At 48.0% G+C, this 13,753-nt stretch overlaps 1 protein-coding gene across 2 annotated transcripts in view; it reads right to left on the bottom strand.

Annotated features, from left to right (window-relative positions):
- The window catches only part of necab2 (N-terminal EF-hand calcium binding protein 2), a 384,124-nt gene that overhangs the window by 10,637 nt on the left and 359,734 nt on the right, over positions 1 to 13,753 (bottom strand). For both annotated transcript variants that reach the window (XM_072518659.1, XM_072518658.1), the window contains one exon: positions 1,103 to 1,215. In XM_072518659.1, coding sequence (XP_072374760.1) covers positions 1,103 to 1,215 — 113 coding nt within the window. The remainder of the gene's footprint in view (positions 1 to 1,102; positions 1,216 to 13,753) is intronic.

Below are 13,753 nucleotides of genomic sequence, written 5' to 3'. Positions count from 1 at the left end.
GGTGAGACCGCACCTGCAGTATTATGCACAGTTTTGGTCACCTTATCTAAGGAAGATTACACTCGCCAAAGATGGATTGCAATGGAACTTCACCAAACTGTTTCCTGGGATGAAGGATTGTCTAATGAGGAGAGATAAAAGAGACTGGGTCTGGATTTTCTAGAGCTTTGAAGAATGAGAGGTGATCTCATTAAAACTTACAAAGTTCCTACAGGGCGGGACAGAATGGATGTGGGTAGGATGTTTCCCCTGCTGGATAATCTAAAACCAGGAGACACAGTCTCAGAATAAGGGCCAGGCCATTTAGGACTGAGATGAGAAGAAATTTCTTCACTCAGGGGGTGGGTGAATTTTTGGAATTCTCCATCCTAGAGGGATGTATAAGGTCTCAGACATTGAGCATGTTCAAGACAGAAATCAATAGATTTCCGGATACTAATGGCATCCAAGGATATGGGAATAGCAGCAAAAAGTGGCATTGAGGTTGATGGTCAGCCATGATCTAATTGAGTGGAGCAGCAGGCTTGATGGGTTGAATAGCCTAATTCTCTTCCTCTGTTCTTGTGGACCCTACTGGTGCAATGAATATTGAATATGGTCAATACAGGGAATAGTCCACAGGTCTTCTATCTGGGAGTGTGAGATTCTTCAGGGTGTTGGACAGCTCGAACTAAGAGAGGCAGACATCCTGTTGAATAATTTGGTACAATGATTTATGTATCTCCCTAAAATTTGTCTCTTAATTGAGTTCCCCTCTGATATCGCACCCAACACTTAGTCTAAGTGATCGAGCCAGGAGAGAAAGTGCTCATGGTTGTGAAACATCAGAGCAAGGCCCAAACCAGCAACCTTCCAGCAGGAGTTGATAGGTGGTGTTCGAAAGCATGTGCTCTTGACAGATGAGGCCCCAGGTGAAGGACAGGATCTGTGACTATCGGTATCCCGAATGGGCAACTGGTTCACCTCAAGTGAACAGCAGCTCCTCTCACACAAAATCAAACCGACTTCCCACAGTCCCTTCGGTTTACCTCACATCTTCCTTCTGCTGCTAGGGAAAGAGTCAACACTTCAACACGGATAAGCCTTAAATATTTGGACTCACTGGAAGCAGTCTTGTTGTACTGACACATCCTTCAGATATTGCTTCACGGAGCAGCCAAACTCTCCCAGCTGCTTCTGTCCGACGGTCATGTGTTGACGGACAAGGAAAAGATGCTGGAGAGAAAGAGCAGAAAAGTGGAACAAGGATGAGCCAGGGCTTTCGGCATTGATGGACCAAGACGAGCGAGAGAGGGAAGGAACAGGCGGGATGTTAGGGGGGTCAGCAGGGAGGAGAGGACCACCACCCGACTAAGGATTCATGACACAGACATTGATGGGAGACAGAGAACCTAGTGGCATGTTGTAACAACAACAATCTCTCACGCAATGTCAGCAAAACTAAAGAGTTGGTCATTGATTTCAAGAAGCGAAGTATCATACACATCCTTGTCTGGGTCATTGGGGCCGAGGTGATGGTTGACAGCTTCAAATTCCGAGGTGTGCACATCACCAACAACCTCTCCTGGCCCACCCACATCGATGCTACGACCAAGAAACAGAACATTTCCTATACTTCCTCAGGAAACTACGGAAATTCAGCATGATTACATTGATTAGAATCATCATACAATCATAAAACTTACAGTGTCGAAGGAGGCCATTAGGTCTGCACCAGCCCCTGGAAAGAGCACCCTACTTAAGCCCATGCCTCCACCCTACACCGTAACCCAGTAACCCCAACTAACCTTTGTTGGATACGAAGGCCGATTTAGCATGGCCAATCCATGAGTCGCGTTTGATAAGGTTCCCCACGGTAGGCTACTGCAGAAAATACGGAGGCATGGGATTCAGGGTGATTTAGCTGGAAGAAGACAAAGGGTGGTGGTTGATGGGAAATGTTCAGACTGGAGTCCAGTTACTAGTGGTGTACCACAAGGATCTGTTTTGGGGCCACTGCTGTTTGTCATTTTTATAAATGACCTGGAGGAGGGCGTAGAAGGATGGGTGAGTAAATTTGCAGATGACACTAAAGTTGGTGGAGTTGTGGACAGTGCGGAAGGATGTTACAAGTTATAGAGGGACATAGATAAGCTGCAGCGCTGGGCTGAGAGGTGGCAAATGGAGTTTAATGCAGAAAAGTGTGAGGTGATTCATTTTGGAAGGAATAACAGGAAGACAGAGTACTGGGCTAATGGTAAGATTCTTGGCAGTGTGGATGAGCAGAGAGATCTCGGTGTCCATGTACATAGATCCCTGAAAGTTGCCACCCAGGTTGAGAGGGTTGTTAAGAAGGCGTACGGTGTGTTAGCTTTTATTGGTAGAGGGATTGAGTTTCGGCGCCATGAGGTCATGTTGCAGCTGTACAAAACTCTGGTGTGGCCGCATTTGGAGTATTGCGTGCAATTCTGGTCACCACATTATAGGAAGGATGTGGAAGCATTGGAAAGGGTGCAGAGGAGATTTACCAGAATGTTGCCTGGTATGGAGGGAAGATCTTATGAGGAAAGGCTGAGGGACTTGAGGCTGTTTTCGTTAGAGAGAAGAAGGTTAAGAGGTGACTTAATTGAGGCATACAAGATTATCAGAGGATGGATAGGGTGGACAGTGAGAGTCTTTTTCCTTGGATGGAGATGTCTAGCACGAGGGCACATAGCTTTAAATTGAGGGGAGATAGATATAGGACAGATGTCAGAGGTAGGTTCTTTACTCAGAGAGTAGTAAGGGCGTGGAATGCCCCGCCTGCAACAGTAGTGGACTCGCCAACACTAAGGGCATTCAAATGGTCATTGGATAGACATATGGACGATAAGGGAATAGTGTAGACGGGCTTTAGAGTGGTTTCACAGGTCGGCGCAACATTGAGGGTCGAAGGGCCTGTACTGCATTGTAATGTTATATGTTCTATGTTCTAATCCACCTAACCTGCAATTCTTTGGACTGTGGGAGGAAACCGGAGCATCTGGAGGAAACCCACGCAGACACGGGGAGAATGTGCAGACTCCCCACAGACAATGACCCAGCGGGGAAATCGAACCTGGGACCTGGAGCTGTGAAGCAACTGTGCTACCCACTGTGCTACTGTGCTGCTCCGATTCTTATCAATTTTTACAGATGCACCACAGAAAGCATTCTATATAGTGGCATCACAGCCTGGAACGGCAACTGCCCATCCCAACACCACAAGAAACACAGCCCAGTCCATCACGCAAAACCACCGACCATCCTTTGACTCTGCCTGCATCTCTCGCTGTCTTGGGAAAGTGGGCAGCATAATCAAGGACCCCTCCCACCTGGGTTATTCTCTCTTCCAACTTATTCCATCGGGCGGGAGATACAAAAGTCTGAGAACACGCACGAACAGGTTCGAAAACAGCTTCTTCCTCATTGTTACCAGACTCCTGAATGACCCTCTTATGGACTGAACTGATCTTTTCACACATCTTCTCGACTGAGTAATACTACATTTTGTATGCCTGCACTTAAGTATTTACATTGCGTATTTATGCTTGTCCTATATTTTTTCATGTCTGGAACCATCTGGCTGGACTGTACACAGAACAATATTCCTCATAGTAACTCTGTGCACATTACAATAAATCAAATTCAATTTAATTTCAGAACAGGTGATAGGATAGTTCCCACCCCTGTCACCCAGTTGTCAATTCACTGGAGACTTTGATTGGAACCCTCAGTAACCATTCAGCAGTGAAACACTTCTCCTTCCTTTGAATTTTCTTGCAGGTCTCAGCTGAGAATTTTCTGCCCATCGTCCTCCCCCCCGCTTTGATGTTTGATGGACCGTGTAGTGGAGTTTTAATCCAGCACAAAAGCAAAATACGAAAGACGCTGGAAATCAGAAATAAAAGCAGAACATGCTGGAAATGTTCAGCAGGCCTGGCAGCCTGCACAGAGAGAGAAAGAGACTTAACATTTCACCTTGTTGACCTTTCATCAGAAATTGGAAACATTTGAAATGTAATAGGTTTTCAGCAATTTAATGGCAAAAAGAACAAAGGCTGTGATAGGGTGAAAGACAGGAGAGAGTAAATGTCAGACGGATGGACATTGCAAGGCCAAAGGGAATGGTAATGAGTCAAGTAATGAACCAAAATGATGTGTTGAAAGTATTCTAATCCAGAAAGCCAGCTGATGAAGGGTAGAACTGGAGCCAATCTTGACACATTTTAGTTTTAATTTACGGAGCACACATTACAAGCATACACTTCCTAGCCCTACCACAGTTTTAGTCTTCTACTATTTATAGGTCAAGTGAATCTTCAGTTTATGTTCACCACCTGCATACAATTAAACAAAATTAATATAGAATGAACAGATCCCCTCCTTGCTCTGGAATTAAAAATGAGTTAGTGTGCACAATCAAAATCTCAAAACAAATTAAATCCATATTCTGGACAAAACATTTTATTGTGAGACACTGCTTCTCATGGATCCCAAAGAGAGTCTTTGTACACATGTTTCTTTCTGCAAAATAATCAGTTGATGTCTTAGACCTATCCATTTAAGTTGAGCGATTTCCTACCTTTCCAGCATTTGTTTCAAGCCAGCAATCTTGAAATTCTGTCATCTTTTCCACTCAAACCATTCAGACAGATAATATGATCCCACGATGAATGATTATCTAAAAATATTAAATGGATCTACTATCTTCAGTGCAACCCTTGTACAGAATCTCACTTAAACCATTTGATAAATACAAGCCTAGATCCACTGCCAACTCAAGACCCAGTGTTTCAGCAGCCAGATTAATTTTAACAACCTTTTTCATTCTTTTAGCTTCCGAAGACGAAACACAATGGACAGGATACTCTGACCCCGGGCCGGGTCGGAGAATCGCCGGGGGGGGGGCGCCGATTCTCCGGTGACCAGAAAATCGGTGCGCCATTGGCGTCGGCGCAACGCTGGTTGGGGGCCGCTCCACGCGCCCCCGCCCCCCCCCCCCCGGCAATTCTCTGCTCGGGATGGCACGAGTAGCCGCTGAGATAGGCCGAGTCCCACTGGCGGCGTTCACATGTGGTCCTACCCGGCGGGACCTCGGCCTCCATCCTGGGGTGGGGGGAAGGGGGGCTCCGACCGTGGGCTGGCCCGCGATCGGGGCCTACCGATCAGCGGGCCAGCTTCTCCTGGTGGGGCCTCTTTTACTCCGCGCCGGGCCCCTGCAGCTCTACGCCATGTTGCGCCAGGGCTGGGTCGGAGAAGGCAACTGGCGCGCATGCACGAGTTTGTGCCGGTCACAGCGCACATGTGTGTTTGTGCCGGTCGCAACGCGCATGCGCAGACTCGCACGCCCGTTTGACGCCGGTATCGGCAGCTGGAACTGCGTGAGTCGCTCCAGTGCTGGCCCCTGTAGGGCGCAGGATCGCTGATCCTGGGGGCCTGTTGATGCCGTTGTAAAACGCGACAGGTCACATGAAGATGGAAACATAAGCATGTAGTTCTCCAGATTTTTCAAAATATATGTTTTACTTGGCACAAAACATTCTTGATGTTAGGCTTTATCACCTAAAAGCTCAGAGGCAGCAAACACATGGGAACACCATCTCTCTTCCGAGTTACACACCATCCTACGTTGGAAATATATCACCGTTCCTTCAGTGTCGCCGTATCAAAATCCTGAAACTCCCTCCCTAACAGCACTGTGGGTGTACCTACCCACCATTGACTGCATCAGTTCAAGAAGGTAGCTCACCACCACCTTCTCAAGGACAATGAACGATGGGCAACAAATTCTGGCCTAGCCAGTGATGCCCTCATTCCATGAAATGAGGAAATTTCATCATAGTATTTACCTGCAAAATATCAAAACTAACATCTGGGCCGTGATTCTCCCCTACCCAGCGGGGAGGGGGGTCCCGGTGGGGTGGAGTGGTGAGAACCACTCCAGCGTCGGGCCGCCCCAAAGGTGCGGATTTCTCCGCACCTTTAGGGGCCAAGCCCTCACCTTGAGGGGCTAGGCCCGCGACGGAGTGGTTGGCGCGCCGCCGGCCGGCGGGAAAGGGCTTTGGCGCCACGCCAGCCGGGGCCGAAAGGACTTCGCCGGCCGGCGGAAGTCCGCGCATGCGCGGGAGCGTCAGCGGTTGCTGACGTCATCCCCGCGCATGCACGGGGGGGGTGTCTCTTACGTGTCAGCCATGGTGAAGGCTGTGGCCGAGGCGGAGGGAAAAGAGTGCCCCCACGGCAAGGCCTGCTCGCGGATCGTTGGGCCACGATCGCGGGCCAGCCCATCGTGGTGGCACCACCCGGGGCCAGATCGCCCCGTGCCCCCCCCCCCCCAGGACCCCGGAGCCCGCCCGCGCTGCCTAGTCCTGCCGGTAAGAGAGGTGGTTTGATTCTCGCCGGCAGCACAGGCATTCCCGCAGCGAGACTTCGGCCCATCGTTGGCCGGAGAATCGCCGGGGGGGGGGGCCCGCCAACCGGCGCGCCGTGATTCCCATCCCCGCCGAATATCCGGTGCCAGAGCATTTGGCAACCGGCGGGGGCGGGATTCATGCCAGCCCCAGGCGATTCTCCCACCCGGCGGGGGGTCTGAGAATCCCACCCCTGGTCTCATCTAGGTTCCCATCCAACTAAATGACCCACCAAACTTCACAATTGTTCTGTCTTTCTTTAGATACAGCACCATCTTGCGGCAAAGAGCTAGTAAGCAGGGTGAGGGGAGCATGCACTGATTAGGGTTGTTGATCTAAAATTATCCCAGACCGACACATCTCGATGTCTAAACTAATATATTTCAAATCCCCACAAGTCTGACTCCTAATTTTAAATTCTGCTCCATTCCTATTGATAACACATTTCTCAAATTCCACCATATCACTGCTGTGAATGCGTCACAAGGTGGTTACGTTATAAGAACATAAGAACTAGGAGCAGGAGTAGGCCATCTGGCCCCTCGAGCCTGCTCCGCCATTCAATGAGATCATGGCTGATCTTTTGTGGACTCAGCTCCACTTTCCGGCCCGAACACCATAACCCTTAATCCCTTTATTCTTCAGAAAACTATCTTAAACTATCTTATTTTTATCTTAAAAACATTTAATGAAGGAGCCTCTACTGCTTCACTGGGCAAGGAATTCCATAGATTCACAACCCTTTGGGTGAAGAAGTTCCTCCTAAACTCAGTCCTAAATCTACTTCCCCTTATTTTGAGGCTATGCCCCCTAGTTCTGCTTTCACCCGCCAGTGGAAACAACCTGCCCGCATCTATCCTATCTATTCCCTTCATAATCTTATATGTTTCTATAAGATCCCCCCTCATCCTTCTAAATTCCAACGAGTACAGTCCCAGTCTACTCAACCTCTCCTCGTAATCCAACCCCTTCAGCTCTGGGATTAACCTAGTGAATCTCCTCTGCACACCCTCCAGTGCCAGTACGTCCTTTCTCAAGTAAGGAGACCAAAACTGAACACAATACTCCAGGTGTGGCCTCACTAACACCTTACACAATTGCAGCATAACCTCCCTAGTCTTAAACTCCATCCCTCTAGCAATGAAGGACAAAATTCCATTTGCCTTCTTAATCACCTGTTGCACCTGAAAACCAACTTTCTGCGACTCATGCACTAGCACACCCAGATCTCTCTGCACAGCAGCATGTTTTAATTTTTTATCATTTAAATAATAATCCCTTTTGCCGTTATTCTTACCAAAATGGATAACCTCACATTTGTCAACATTGTATTCCATCTGCCAGACCCTAGCCCATTCACTTAGCCTGTCCAAATCCCTCTGCAGACTTCCAGTATCCACTGCACTTTTTGCTTTACCACTTATCTTGGTGTCGTCTGCAAACTTGGACACATTGCCCTTGGTCCCCAACTCCAAATCATCTATGTAAATTGTGAACAGTTGTGGGCCCAACACTGATCCCTGAGGGACACCACTAGCTACTGATTGCCAACCAGAGAAACACCCATTAATCCCCACTCTTTGCTTTCTATTAATTAACCAATCCTCTATCCATGCTCCTACTTTCCCCTTAATGCCATGCATCTTTATCTTATGCAACAACCTTTTGTGTGGCACCTTGTCAAAGGCTTTCTGGAAATCCAGATATACCACATCCATTGGCTCCCCATTATCTACCGCACTGTTAATGTCCTCAAAACATTCCACTAAATTAGTTAGGCACGACCTGCCCTTTATGAACCCATGCTGCGTCTGTCCAATGGGACAATTTCCATCCAGATGCCTCGCTATTTCTTCCTTGATGATAGATTCCAGCATCTTCCCTACTACCGAAGTTAAGCTCACTGGCCTATAATTACCCACTTTCTGCCTACCTCCTTTTTTAAACAGTGGTGTCACGTTTGCTAATTTCCAATCCGCCGGGACCACCCCAGAGCCTAGTGAATTTTGGTAAATTATCACTAGTGCATTTGCAATTTCCCTAGCCATCTCTTTTAGCACTCTGGGATGCATTCCATCAGGGCCAGGAGACTTGTCTACCTTTAGCCCCATTAGCTTGCCCATCACTACCTCCTTGGTGATATCAATCCTCTCAAGGTCCTCACCTGTCATAGCCTCATTTCCATCAGTCACTGGCATGTTATTTGTGTCTTCCACTGTGAAGACCGACCCAAAAAACCTGTTCAGTTCCTCAGCCATTTCCTCATCTCCCATTATTAAATCTCCCTTCTCATCCTCTAAAGGACCAATATTTACCTTAGCCACTCTTTTTTGTTTTATGTATCTGTTGAAACTTTTACTGTCTGTTTTTATATTCTGAGCAAGTTTACTCTCATAATCTATCTTACTCTTCTTTATAGCTTTTTTAGTAGCTTTCTGTTGCCCCCTAAAGATTTCCCAGTCCTCCAGTCTCCCACTAATTTTTGCTACTTTGTATTTTGTTCGTATAAACCTTTGCTGAGCACTGTGAAAAATCGCTTGGAAGGTTCTCCACTGTTCCTCAACTGTTTCACCACAAAGTCTTTGCTCCCAGTCTACCTTAGCTAGCTCTTCTCTCATCCCATTGTAATCTCCTTTGTTTAAGCACAAAACACTAGTGTTTGATTTCACCTTCTCACCCTCCATAAATTCCACCACATTGTGATCGCTCCTTCCAAGGGGATCCCTAACTATGAGATCGTGAATCAATCCTGAGATCATTAGTCAATCCTGTCTCATTACACAGGACCAGATCTAGGACCGCTTGTTCCCTCGTAGGTTCCATTACTTAATGTTCTAGGAAACTATCGCGGATACATTCTATAAACTCCTCCTCAAGGCTGGGCAGCACGGTAGCCTTGTGGATAGCACAATTGCATCACAGCTCCAGGGTCCCAGGTTCGATTCCGGCTTGGGTCACTGTCTGTGCGGAGTCTGCACATCCTCCCCGTGTGTGCGTGGGTTTCCTCCGGGTGCTCCGGTTTCCTCCCACAGTCCAAAGATGTGCGGGTTAGGTGGATTGGCCATGATAAATTGCCCTTAGTGTCCACAATTGCCCTTAGTGTTGGGTGGGGTTACTGGGTTATGGGGATAGGGCGTAGGTGTTGACCTTGGGTAGGGTGCTCTTTCCAAGAGCCGGTGCAGACGCGATGGGCCGAATGGCCTCCTTCTGCACTGTAAATTCTATGAAAGGCTGCTTTGACCGACCTGGTTAAACCAATCAATATGTAGATTAAAATCCCCCATGATAACTGCTGTACGAGTTCTACATGCATCAGTTATTTCTTTGTTTATGGCCTGCCCCACCATAATGTTACTATTTGGTGGCCTCTAGACTACTCCCATCAGTGACTTTTTCGCCTTACTATTCCTGATTTCCACCCAAATGGATTCAACTTATCCTCCATAGTACCGGAGTCATCCCTTACTATTGCCTGGATGTCATCCTTAAATAACAGAGCTACACCACCTCCCTTACCATCCACTCTGTCCTTCCGAATAGTTTGATACCCTCGGATATTTAACTCCCATCCTTTAACCATGTTTCAGTAATGGCCACTAAATCATAGTCATTCACGATGATTTGCGCCATCAACTCATTTACCTTATTCCGAATACTACGAGCATTCAGGTAAAGTACACTTATGTTGGCTTTTTTACCTCTGTTCTGAATCTTAACACCTCGATTAGTAACCTCTCCTAAGTTATATTTCCTCTTAACGTTTCTCCTAATTTTCCTTGTCGTTGAACCCATATCTTGATGCAACAACCTGCCGCGTCGCTTACCATTAATGTTTTTACTTCCAGTTTTGTTCCTTTTAGTATTCCTGGTCCTATTCACTGAGCTCCCCTCAGTCACTGTACCTTGTACTGTCACCCTTTTTGATTTTTGACTATGGCTTCTCTGCCTTAGACTTTCCCCCTTACTGCCTTTTGTTTCTGTCCCTGTTTTACTACCTTCCAACTTCCTGCATCGGCTCCCATCCCCCTGCCACATTAGCAAACACCCCTCCTAGATCATCGGTTCCAGTCCTGCCCAGGTGCAGACCATCCGATTTGTACTGGTCCCATCTCCCCCAGAACCGGTTCCAATGCCCCAGGAATTTGAATCCCTCCCTCTTGCACCATCTCTCGAGCCACGCATTCATCCTATCTATCCTTGGGTTACAGGAAGATTTAATCACAAAATCGCAGAATAATACAGGGCAGGAGAGGAGTCTGCACCGACGCATGAAATACACCTGTCCTGCCTTCCTAATCCTATTTGCCAGCTTTTGGCCCATAGCCTTGAATGTTATGGCGTGTCAAGTGCTCATCCAGGTACTTGTTAAAGCATGTGAGGCAACCCGCCTGCACCAACCTCCCAAGAAGTGCGTTCCAGGCCGTCACCACCCTCTGGGTAAAAATGTTTTTCCTCAAGTCCCCCCTCCTGCCCCTCACCTTGAATTTGTGTCGCCTTGTAACTGACTCTTCAACTAAGGGGAACAGGAGCACTGGCAATAATTTACAAATCCTCTCTGGCCATAGGGGAGGAGCCGGAGGACTGGAGACTAGCCAATGTGGTTCCTGGCCACCGCACCTTTGATCGTTCCTGAGCCATCCTGAAAGACTCCAGGGAACTTTGCCAAAACCCCTTCTGGGTCATTTGGGTACATCTGACAGACTCTCTGCCAGTCCAGTTTTAGATGTCGCAGCCAGTCACAGCCCAGCAAACCTGGTCCACCCCCGCAAACCACTACCAGCGGCAGACTCGGCAATTGTTGTCCGTACGCCACCTGGACCATAGCGGTGCCCTTAATGGTCAACAGCTCCACAGTATATGTGACCAGCCGGGCATCGGTGTCATGGAGAGCCAGCGTTCGGAGGCCGGACTGGATTTTGTCAAATGTACAGCGGCTGACTATGGAGACCGCCACACTGGTGTCACCTGGATTGGGGCCACCCTTGGTGCAGTCATGCAGTGCAACTGGTGTTGGATTGGATTTGTTTATTGTCACGTGTACCGAGGTACAGTGAAAAGTATTTTTCTGTGAGAAGCTCAACAGATCATTAAGTACATGAAAAGAAAAGGGAATAAAAGAAAATACATAATAGGGCAACACAAGATACACAATGTAACTACATAAACACCGGCATCGGGTGAAGCATACAGCGGTATAGTGAGTTTTTTTTTAAAAATTGTTATTCTCCTCCATTTTCACATTTTCTCCCAAATATACACTCAACAATAAACAATAATCAGCAACAAATGTAATGTCAATCCCCATATCAACACCAATGATCCCATCCTCCCACCAAACCCCAGACATTAGCCCGCATGTTAACATAAACAAATGACAAAAAGGAATCAGGAATCATCCATACTCACCATGAACACATCCAGACCCTCTCCCCCCAACCCTCCCGGTGCCCCCCCCTCCCCTAGTGTTCGATGTGATCCAATTTTTGAAAGTGCATAATGAATAACGCCCATGAATTGTAGAATCCCTCCATCCTTCCCCTCAGTTCAAATTTGACCTTTTCAAGCGTCAAGAATTCCAGTAGGTCCCCCCGCCTCAATACCAGGCGGGGGGACAGGGTGGAGAGGTTGATCTCCACCTTAACAGGATCAGGGGTGTAGTGTTAATGAGGTCAATCTTTAAGAGGAGTCTGGTGACAGTGGGGAAGAAGCTGTTTTTGAGTCTGTCCGTGCGTGTTCTCAGACTTTTGTATCTCCTGCCCGATGGAAGTAGTTGGAAGAGTGAGTAGGCCGGGTGGGAGGGGTCTTTGATTATACTGCCCGCTTTCCCCAGGCAACGGGAGGTGCAGATGGAGTTAATGGATGGGTGGCAGGTTCGTGTGATGGACTGGGCGGTGTTCACGACTCTCTGAAGTTTCTTGTGGTCTTGGGCCAAGCAGTTGCCATACCAGGCTGTGATGCAGCCCGATAGGATGCTTTCTATGGTGCATCTGTAAAAGTTGGTAAGGGTTAATGTGGACATGCCGAATTTCCTTAGTTTCCTGAGGAAGTATAGACGCTGTTGTGCTTTCTTGGTGGTAGCGCCAACGTGGGTGGACCAGGACAGATTTTTGGAGATGTGCACCCCTAGGAATTTGAAACTGCTAACCATCTCCACCTCAGCCTTGTTGATGCTGACAGGGGTTTGTACAGTACTTTGCTTTCTGAAGTCAATGACCAGCTCTTTAGTTTTGCTGGCATTGAGGGACAGATTGTTGTCGCTGCACCACTCCACTAGGTTCTCTATCTCCCTCCCGTATTCTGACTCGTCATTATTCGAGATCCAGCCCACTATAGTCATATCATCAGCAAACTTGTAGATGGAGTTGGAACCAAATTTTGCCACACAGTCGTGTGTGTACAGGGAGTATAGTAGGGGGCTAAGTATGCAGTCTTGCAGGCCCTGGTATTGAGGACTATTGTGGAGGAGGTGTTGTTGTTTATTCTTACTGATTGTGGTCTATGGGTCAGAAAGTCGAGGATCCAGTTGCAGAGTGAGGAGCCAAGTCCTCGGTTTTGGAGCTTTGATCTGAGCTTGGCTGGGATTATGGTGTTGAAGGCGGAGCTGTAGTCAATAAATAGGAGTCAGATGTAGGAGTACTTGTTGTCGAGATGCTCTCGGGCGACTGTAGGGCCAGGGAGATGGCATCTGCTGTGGAAAGGTTACGGCGGTATGTGAATTGCAGTGGAACAAGGCATTCTGGGAGAATGGAGGTGATGCGCTTCATGACCAACCTCTCGAAGCACTTCATTATGACTGAAGTCAGGGCCACCGATCGGTAGTCATTGAGGCACGTTGCCTGGTTCTTCTTTGGCACCGGTATGATGATGGGCTTCTTGAAGCAGGTGGGGACCTCGGAGCGGAGTAGGGACAGGTTAAAGATGTCCACGAAAACATCTGATCGCTGGTCCGCGCAGGCTCTGAGTGCACGACCAGGGATCCTGTCCGGACCAATCGCCTTCTGAGGGTTCACTTTTAGAAAGGCCGATCTGGCTTTGGAAGCTGTGAAGGTGGGTATGGGTGTGTTATGGGCTCCTGGGGCACTCAACAGCGGATCGCTGGTCCCCTGCTTGAACCGATCATAGAATGCATTGAGTTCATCAGGGGGGGTGCGCTGCTGCTGGAGATACTGCTCGGCTTCGCTTTGTAGCCCGTTATGTTGTTTAGGCGTTGCCACAACTGCCGAGTCTGTATCGCTAGTTTGTGATTCTAGCTTGGTCCGATATTCTCTCTTGCCATCTCGGATGGCTTTGCAGAGGTCATACCTGGATTTCTTGGATAGGTCATGGTCACCTGACTTGAACGCCTC

This window comes from Scyliorhinus torazame, chromosome 10 (genome assembly GCF_047496885.1).
Source record: "Scyliorhinus torazame isolate Kashiwa2021f chromosome 10, sScyTor2.1, whole genome shotgun sequence".
NCBI classification, from domain to species: Eukaryota; Metazoa; Chordata; class Chondrichthyes; order Carcharhiniformes; family Scyliorhinidae; genus Scyliorhinus; species Scyliorhinus torazame.
This window is presented reverse-complemented; position numbering and strand designations above follow the sequence as displayed.